Raw genomic sequence first — 9,855 nt, forward strand, 5'->3', positions numbered from 1 at the left:
CTTGAGGCCTCGATTCTAGAGGAGCAGCAGCGCACTGATGCCTTCAAGGTGCAAGCTCAGGCGACTACTGATCACCTTGTACGGGTAGTCGGAGATGTCCGAGATCGAGCCGACCGTATTTCGTCCGAGTGTGGGGGGCTGGTGGACGATGTGGTTTGGGACTTGGCCGAAGAAGGTCAAGGGCAGGCAGCCCCTGGTGCTCCGGAGGAGGAGTCGGAGGAGGACCCCGAGGAGGATCCTGAAGAGGATCCAGAGGAGGAGTCGGCTGCAGCTACCGAGTCTGTTGGGTCGGCATCTAGCTAGACCTTTTGTTAGGGTTTGAGAGATTTTTGTGAGGTAGTTAGGGGCATAGTGGCATGACACGTCGCTTTTATTTTTGAAATTTGACGTGTTAAGATTGATGTGTATAGTGTTTCTTTTGTTCTATGTCCCTTGGCTAGTATAGCCTTTGACTTGACCAGTTGATATGTATAGTGCTTTTTACTTGCTATGTGCCTTCTTTTGCTATGTATATAAAAGCCATGTTTGTTTTAAATATGTTTTATTGTCCCTGCTTTATGATTTGGAAATGTCTTATCCAAACCATACCTTATTTTGCTCATATTTATATGATTGGTTAGCTAAGAACCATGGAAGGTAGGAGGAGCCAAAATCAGGGAGCTACTCGAGGGCGTGGCTCTAATCGTGGGCGTGGGGGTAGACAGACGCAAGAATCGAGAGGGGAATGGGGGGAAACGAGTGGACCGCAACCTGGACCCCAAGTTATGGGAAGGATCAGGTGGCAACTGCGATCCAACAAATGACCAATATCCTCGCTCGCTTGGTAGAGCAACAGGGTCAAGCCCCTGTAAACCAACCCAGGGATCCCGATATGGGACAAGATAGGGCTCTTGAGAGATTTCAAAAGTTCTCTCCTCCTAAATTCTTGGGAAGACCGGACCCTGAGGGAGCCGAGAAATGGTTAGAGACCATGATCAATATCTTTGCCGCTCTGAACTATGCGGAGGATAGACAAGTGCACTTTGCCATTTTTCAATTTAAAGGTCCGGCCAGGGCTTGGTGGAATGTGGTTCAAGCTAAGTGGGAGAGAGAGGGGACCACATGGACGTGGGTGAATTTCGTGCGAGAGTTTAACGAAAAATACCTCCCACCTATCGTCTAGGAGAAAAGAGAGGACGATTTTATTAAGCTTCGGCAGGGAACTTTGAGTATAGCTGAGTATGAAACCCAATTTACGAAGTTATCCAAATTTGCTCCTGAATTGATAGCCATGGAGCAAAGAAGGATAAGGAGGTTTGTTCAAGAGCTCAATGTGGAGATATAAGAGGCCTTGGCGGCAGCTCAGATCAATACTTTTACTAAAGTATTGGAGAAGGCCCAAAGAATCGAGATTGCCAGGGCACAAGTAAGGAACTTTCACGCGAAGCGGAAAGGGGCACCCAGCGGAAGTCAAAAGCCGGCACAAAGTGATCGAGGCATGCCACCCTCTAAAGCCGGTCGCGGAACTGGGGATGGAAGGTTCATGGGTAGTTCGAGGGGAGATACTCTGAGGGGAGGACAAAGCGGAAGGGGACAGGGGAGAGGTGGTCCGCAGGAGGGCCAGACCTCCACTCCCCGAGTAACGTGTGGATATTGTGGGAAATCAAACCACACCGAGGATAATTGCTAGAGAAAGGCTTGAAAGTGCCTAAGGTGTGGAAGCACGGAGCACCAGATCGCTAACTGCCTGCTAATCAGCGATGCTCAGTCGGCTGGTAAGTTGAACCCGAAACCGACCACCGTAGGAGGGACCAGGTCCAGGGTACCGGCCAGGGTATATTCGTTAGACCAGCAATTGGTACCTGAGCCAACGGAGGTAGTGGAAGGTACGATTCCTGTTTTCCATCGGTTAGCCAAAATTTTGATAGACCCTGGTGCCACTCATTCTTTTGTTAACCCTACATTTATGCTTGGAATTGACATGAAAGTTGAAAGTCTACCTTATGACTTAGAAGTAAGAACACCTACGGGTAAGCAAATTTTACTTGCAAATGAGGTGTACAGAAATTGTGATATTTGGGTTGGTGAACGGAAATTGGTAGTCGACCTCATCAGTCTAGCCATTAAGGGGTACGATGTTATTCTAGGTATGGATTGGCTAGCTCATTACCATGCTTGGGTAGATTGTAGGATGAAGGTGGTAGAGTTTTGCATACCAGGTGAGGCAGCTTTAAAGTTAGACGTAAGGGGTATGTTAGCCTCATCTGCACTCATTTCGGGAATAAGGGCTAGGAAATTGCGTAGTCATGGGGCACGCGGTTATTTAGCTTTTCTAGTTAACACTCCGGGAGAAAAGATTAAGTTGGAGGACATGCCGGTAATCAGTGAATATCCGGACGTATTTTCGGAGGAGTTGGGGTCACTGCCACCCGAAAGGGAGATTGAATTTAAGGTTGACCTAGTACCCGGAACTACTCCCATTTCGAAAACCCCTTATCGAATGGCACCTGCTGAGTTTAAGGAGTTAAAAGTGCAATTGCAAGATTTGCTAGAACGGGGGTTCATACATGAGAGCGAGTCCCCGTGGGGAGCTCTAGTGCTATTTGTTAAAAAGAAAGACGGAAGTTTACGGTTATGCATTGATTATCGAGGGTTGAATGCAGTAACTGTTAAGAATAAGTATCCTTTGCCCCACATTGATGAGTTGTTTGATCAATTACAAGGGGCTGTGGTGTTCTCGAAGTTGGATCTTCAACAAGGATATTATCAATTGAGAATTAGAAAGGAGGATGTGCTAAAAATGGCGTTTAACACTCGATATGGGCATTTTGAGTTTGCGGTAATGCCTTTTGGCTTAACTAATGCCCCTGCGGCATTCATGGATTTAATGCATCGGGTGTTTAAACCCTACTTGGATAAGTTTGTGGGGTGTTTATTGATGATATCCTGGTGTATTCGAAGACAAGGGAGGAACATAAGCAACATTTGAGGATAGTATTGCAAACCTTAAGAGAGCACTAGTTGTTTGCTAAATTTAGCAAGTGTGAATTTTGGCTAGAGAAAGTGGCGTTCCTAGGCCATATCATTTCGAAGGATGGGCTTACTGTAGACCCGGCCAAAGTGGAAGCTGTAGCTAAATGAAAACGGCCAGAGAATCCTAAAGAAGTACGATGTTTTCTAGGTCTTGCGGGGTACTACCGCCGATTTATAAAGAATTTCTCGAAGATTGCGAGACCCCTAACGAACTTGACAAAGAAACAAGGAAAATACATTTGGGATGCTAAGTGCGAGAATGGTTTCCAAGAGCTTAAAAGGCAATTGACCATGGCTCCAGTGTTAGCTTTGCCCAATTGGACGGATAGTTATACGGTTTATACCGACGCTTCAAGAGAGGGGTTAGGGTGTGTTTTGATACAAAATAGGAATGTGATTGCCTACGCATCTCGGAAGTTAAAGCCTCATGAACAAAAGTACCCAACCCATGATTTGGAGCTTGCAGTTGTTGTGTTTGCCTTGAAGAAATGGCGGCATTATCTATACGGGGTAACATTTGAGGTATACACGGATCATAAGAGTCTTAAGTACCTATTTTCTCAGAAGGAGTTAAATCTAAAACAACGTCGGTGGGTGGAATTCTTAGAGGATTATGATTGCACGATTAATTACCATCCGAGAAAGGCCAACGTTGTAGCGGATGCTCTAAGTCGAAAGGCTCAACTAGCAAGTTCGATAGTAGGAGAGTGGAGCTTATTAGAGGATGTATGTGAATGGAATCCTCGTTTGGAGCCACAGAAAGTGACTTTTGGAAATATTGAGGCGAAATCGACACTGTTGGATTAGATTAAAGAGGGCCAAATGGAAGAACCGACGGTGCAGAAATGGGTAGAAAATGTGAAGAAGGGGGAGTTACCCAACTTCAACTTAGGTCTTGATGGAATTTAAGGTTCCGAAGTCGCGTCGTTGTACCTAGGGATGAAGAATTAAAGAAGGAGATTTTAGAGGAATCACACCGTTCTAGGTATACGGTGCATCTCGGTAGTGGTAAAATGTACAAGGATCTCAAAAGTCTATATTGGTGGGAGAATATGAAGGCGGAGATCGCCCAGTTTGTACAAAAATGTCTTACGTGCCAACAAGTGAAAGCTGAGCATCAAAAACCGTCAGGTCTGTTACAACCTTTAGAGATCCCTGAATGGAAGTGGGAGCACATAACGATGGATTTCATATCGGGGTTGCCAAGAACTCAAAAAGGTCATGATGCAATCTGGGTGATAGTGGATCGATTAACTAAGACCGCACACTTCTTGCCAGTTAATATGAAATATTCTTTGGAAAAACTTGCCAAACTCTATATGGACGAAGTGGTGAGACTGCATGGAGTACCGGTGAGTATCGTATCCGATAGAGACCCCAGATTTGTGTCTCAATTCTGGCAAAAATTGCAAGAGGCTCTAGGGACTAAATTGAGCTATAGTACAGTATATCATCCTCAGACTGATGGACAATCGGAGAGAACCATTCAAACTCTTGAGGATATGCTGAGAGCCTGTATTGTAGATTTAGGAGGGAGTTGGAGTCAATATTTAACCTTGGTTGAGTTCGCATATAACAATAGTTATCACTCCTCTATCCAAATGGCCCCATATGAAGCATTGTATGGACGAAGGTGTCGATCTCCAATTCATTGGGATGAAGTAGGAGAGAGGAAGATTATTGACCTGACTACAATACCTTGGGTTGAGGAAGCTTACGAAAGGGTAAAGGTGATTCGTCAGAGACTTCAAACAGCCCAGAGCCGACAAAAGAGTTATGCCGATCATCGGAGGAAAGATTTGGAGTTTGGAATAGTGTTTCTTAGGGTTACTCCACTGAAAGGAAAGATCAAGGCAGGAAAAAGGAAGAAGTTGCAACCAAGATACATAGGACCTTTTAATATACTCCAGCGGATAGGGAAGGTGGCTTATCGACTAGATCTACCAGCTAGTTTGTCTCACATCCATGATGTTTTCCATGTTTCTCTGGTTAAGAAATATCATCCGGATCCGACTCACATCTTGCCACCAGAAGATATTGAACTCGATGAGTCTTTAACCTATGAGGAACGACCCATTCGAATACTTAATAGGAAGGTGAAAGATTTGAGAAACAAGCAGATTCCACTAGTGAAGGTTCTATGGAGACATCATGAGGTGGAAGAAGCAACCTGGGAGCTGGGAAGGACATGCAAGAAAAGTATCCCGAGTTATTTACAATGAAAGGTATGAATTTCGAGGTCGAAATTCTCTTAAGAGGGAGAGAGTGTGAGGACTTGCAAATTCCTTATATTTTTCTCACAAATTTCCTTTTTATTTGGAAATTATTATTTTATAATAGCTCTACTACCCAATCACCACACAATAAGTGTAAAAGAACATAGAATTAAGGGTTTTCCCTTCTGTTTTCGAGTTAGAGCGAATTAGGGCTTTTACGTCTATCCGTAGTGTGACTATCCAATACAGAGTGGGGATCAAATTTGGTGATTTAGAGTGAGTTTTAGATGATATTAAGAGTGTGATTAGAAGTGGTAATAATAAGTTAGTGAATTATAAGTTCAAACCTTAGTTTACGCGATTTAAGGAAAAACGGCTAGAACCGACGGGTAACGTTTGCTACCGATTGGCTACCAATTGAACACACCATTTGACCACCATTTTATCAAGTTAATCTCCTTATTATTAGAGCCTAAAAATCAGCCAAAATCTGATCATGTTGGCTGAATTTATTGACCAAGAAAACAAGGAAAAAGAAAAAAATTTTGGATGCACCAAAGTGTGACACTTGTTGCTCACTTAGAGACCTTTGACCAAGCCACTTTTCTTTGCTTCTTATCTTCACTTGGACTCCATTTCTTCACCAATTTTCTTGGTTTGGCCGAGAGCAAGAGAGGGAGAAAGAGTGAAGAGAGCTTTCAATTTCCAACCTTGAATCCAACATTTTTAGTGAAAACAAGAAAAACTAAACCAATTAATCACTAGTTTGAGAGCTTGGGAAGCTTAAGGAGCCAAAAATTTCAAGGGGAATTGGAGGATAACTCTAGCAAGCTTTGTTTTGCGGTAATATGGCTGCCCACACTTTTCTTTGTCCTTTAATCATGTTGGAGTTGCTTAGTAGCTTGTATTTGTGGTTATAATAATGCTTATATCAAGTGATTTTGGATGATTGGAATGATGCAATTGAGTTAGGGTTTGAATGATACCCTCCTCATACTTATTGTATGGATGGTGTATTATGTATATATGTTGGTATAAGAGGTGGTAGTGATGGTTTCAAGCTAAAAATGAGATTTATATCTTGATTGTAGCAACTTTCCAGAATTGAAGTTAGTATGTACCCTGTTCTGCCCGGTTTCAGTTCACCATGTTAGAGACTGAATTAGGCTTAACATAAAACATGAAAGTTGTAGAGAATGATGTTTTATAGTTTCCTGAAAACTTTCATCATAATCGTAGCAACGTAGCCTATGAAAAGATAAAAATACCCCTGACTCTCATAGGTTTAGTCCAATGGACAATTTTGATATTTCACAACACTAACCGTGTCTGTTCACCCTGATGTGTATTGAATTAGCATTTAGCCAAAACACAAAAGTTGTAGTGCTATGTCTCATCTTTACAAAACCCCTAGAATCACCTCGTTTCAACTTCGGTAGCCTGAGTTATTGTTGTTTAAACATAGCGCGGTTAACTGACGTGTTTGTGCGCTTCTGGTTTAGTAATTCGAAATTTTGACCTAGATATACTACGAACTGGACTAGGTGATCTTCATCAAAGTTGTAGCTCTCTGCCTTAGCTTCGAAATGGTATAAATTTCACCCCAATATGATAAGCATAACTTCGGTTGTGTCCGTTACGTAAAATAACGTCAAATTTATCTTTTGCTAAACTTCATTTCCGCACTTGTCGTTAGCTTGATTTTGTACTTGTATGACCTTGAGCCTATTGAACGGCTATTGAAATGAGATTATTTTGTGTGTAATTTTGGGTTTGATTGAGGAAAAGAATGAAGCCATAAATGGCTAGAAAATAGGAAAATACAAAGGGCGTGCTGCCCAAATTTACGCTCAAGGATTAGGTAGACATACTTGCAACTTGAGTAAGGGTTAAGAGTGATTACCACTTGAACCATCTAGGATATTTACATCTTCTTTTATCGAGGTATATAAGTGAGGATTTGGCCGAACTTGTACCCTTGAGAAAAGAAGGAATTCCTTAACTACTCACCTTGCAACCTCAAGAAAAGAGCCAACTTAGCACCACTTTCTTCCAAACCACTTCACCAACAACCTTACTACTACTAAGCTAAGGGTTTTTATTGAGTAATCTCAAGTTTAATCGGTTGGATTGCAGGATTGAGCAAGATTGAGAGCAAAAGAGTTGAAGGTTTCTTTTCTTTTCTTCCTAGAGAAAGCCGGCCAAAGAAGCTTGAAATAAGAATGATTTTTGGGTCAATTTTGTTATATGGTAAAGGTAAAGTTAAATGGTCAAAGTCCAAGATTGAATAGGATGGTGACACTTTTCACCTTTTAAGCTTAACCTTATCCTCCTGTCTCTCCAATACTAATACATCTCGGTAACCTCTAATTATCTCTTAGCACCTAGTAAATTACTCCCGGTATACAAAACTTAACCTAATTGGCCGAATTTTACCGCACTTACTGCACTAGCGGGTCCCACATCCAGTATACACTCTTAATTTCTCAAAAACTAATCGATACTAGAAAAATAATTTATAAACTATATTTACTCATAAAAATAATCTAGAAAATCTTCCTAATAAAGAAAAAGCAGAATTCGTGTGCAATTAAATAAAATAAAACCTAAAAAAAAAAAAGAAAATTACGGGTTCTCACACTCTCTCCCCCTTAAAAGAATTTCGCCCTCGAAATTTCTCACCTTGACTTTCAAACAGTTCTGGGTATTTCTTTTGCATTTCTTCTTCCACCTCCCGGGTAGCCTCTTCTATCCCATGATTTCTCCACAAGATCTTCACCAAACGAATTTGTTTATTTCTCAGCTCCTTAACCTTTCGGTCAAGCAACTGTACTGGCTTCTCTTCATAGGTGAGGGATTCATCTATCTCGACTTCCTCTGGTTGTAAGATATGAGACGGATCAGGATAATACTTCTTAAGCATCGAGACGTGGAAGACGTCATGAATTTTGGATAGACTTGACGGTAGTTCAAGTCGATACGCTACTTTACCAACTCTCTGGAGAATCTTGAAAGGTCCGATGAACCTCGGTTGAAGTTTCTTTCCTCTACCCGCCGTGACACTTCGTAATGGTGTGACCTTAAGGAAAACACGGTCCCCAACTTCGAACTCCAGATCTTTTCTTCGATTGTCCGCGTAGTTCTTCTGTCGGCTTTGAGCTGTTTGGAGTCTTTGTCGTATCAACTTGACTTTTTCTCGTGCCTCCTCCATCCAGGGAATAGTGGTTGGATCTAGCACCTTTCTCTCGCCGACTTCGTCCCAATAGATCAGTGACCAGCACTTTCTCCCGTAAAGCGCTTCATAAGGTGCCATTTGGATCGACGAGTGGTAACTATTATTGTAGGCAAATTCTACTAAGGTCATGTATTGGCTCCAACTACCCCCAAAATCTAATATACAAGTTCTTAACATATCCTCAAGGGTCTGGATAGTTCGCTCGGATTGCCCATCCATCTGAGGGTGATAGGTGGTGCTTAAGTTGAGCTTAGTCCCCAAAGTCTCTTGAAATTTCTGTCAAAACCTAGATACAAAGCGGGGATCTCTATCCGAAACGATGCTCACAGGAACTCCATGTAGCCTTACGATCTCGTCCATATGCAGTTGAGTTAGTTTATCCATGGAATACTTCATGCTTACCGGCAAGAAATGGGCCGATTTGATTAACCGATCGACGATTACCCAAACAGCATCATGTCTTCGTTGCGTTCGCAGCAAACCTGAAACGAAATCCATTGTGATGTTTTCCCATTTCCATTCGGGTATCTCAAGAGGTTGTAACAAGCCCGATGGTTTTTGATGCTCTGCTTTAACTTGTTGGCAAATAAGACATTTTTGCACGTATTGAGCAATTTCCTTCTTCATGTTGTCCCCACCAATAGGCTTCTTTTAGGTTATGGTACATCTTTCTACTACCCGGATGGATCGTATACTTGGATCGATGAGCTTCCTTTAAAATCTCCTTCTTTAACATTTCATCTTTGGGTACCACCACTCGATTTCGGTATTTCAAGACTCCCTCAGGACTGAAGTTAAAATCCAGTAATTCCCCTTTTTCCACTTTCTCTCCCCATTTCCGCACCATCGAATCCTCCTTTTGAGATTCTTTAACTCGCTCCAGTAGTGTGGATGTTACTTTAACATTACCAAAAACCACCTTATGACTCCCAAGGCAGGGCTTCCACTCACAAACGGATTCCAACAGATCCCACTCCTTGATCATTAACCCCGCTACCTGAGCCTTCCGACTTAAGGCATCCGCCACCACGTTGGCTTTCCCGGGATGGTAGTTGATAGTGCAATCGTAGTCCTCCAGGAACTCCATCCACCGTCGCTGCCTCATATTCAACTCCTTTTGCGAGAAGAGGTATCTAAGGCTCTTATGGTCTGAGTAAACCTCGAAGGTTACCCCGTATAGATAGTGTCTCCACTTTTTCAGAGCGAAAACAACTGCAGCTAACTCCAGATCATGGGTTGGGTAGTTCTGCTCGTGGGGTTTCAATTTCCTAGAGGTAAAAGATATCACATTCTGATTTTGCATCAGTACACACCCCAGACCTTCCCGCGACGCATCGGTATAAACGGTAAAATCATCTATTCCGTTTGGCAAAACTAGAATCGGTGCCATGG

At 42.5% G+C, this 9,855-nt stretch overlaps 1 protein-coding gene across 1 annotated transcript; it reads right to left on the reverse strand.

The window, feature by feature from the left end:
• Positions 1-5,026: 5,026 nt before the first annotated feature.
• LOC140016520 (uncharacterized) lies at positions 5,027-9,568 on the reverse strand. Its single transcript, XM_072070058.1, has 3 exons — positions 9,142-9,568; positions 8,041-8,618; positions 5,027-5,071 (listed from the first exon to the last, which is right to left on the reverse strand). The coding sequence occupies exons 1-3, from the start codon at positions 9,566-9,568 to the stop codon at positions 5,027-5,029; spliced, it is 1,050 nt and encodes a 349-aa protein (XP_071926159.1).
• Positions 9,569-9,855: the final 287 nt, after the last annotated feature.

Source organism: Coffea arabica, chromosome 1e (assembly GCF_036785885.1).
Source record: "Coffea arabica cultivar ET-39 chromosome 1e, Coffea Arabica ET-39 HiFi, whole genome shotgun sequence".
In the NCBI taxonomy this organism is placed as follows: domain Eukaryota; kingdom Viridiplantae; phylum Streptophyta; class Magnoliopsida; order Gentianales; family Rubiaceae; genus Coffea; species Coffea arabica.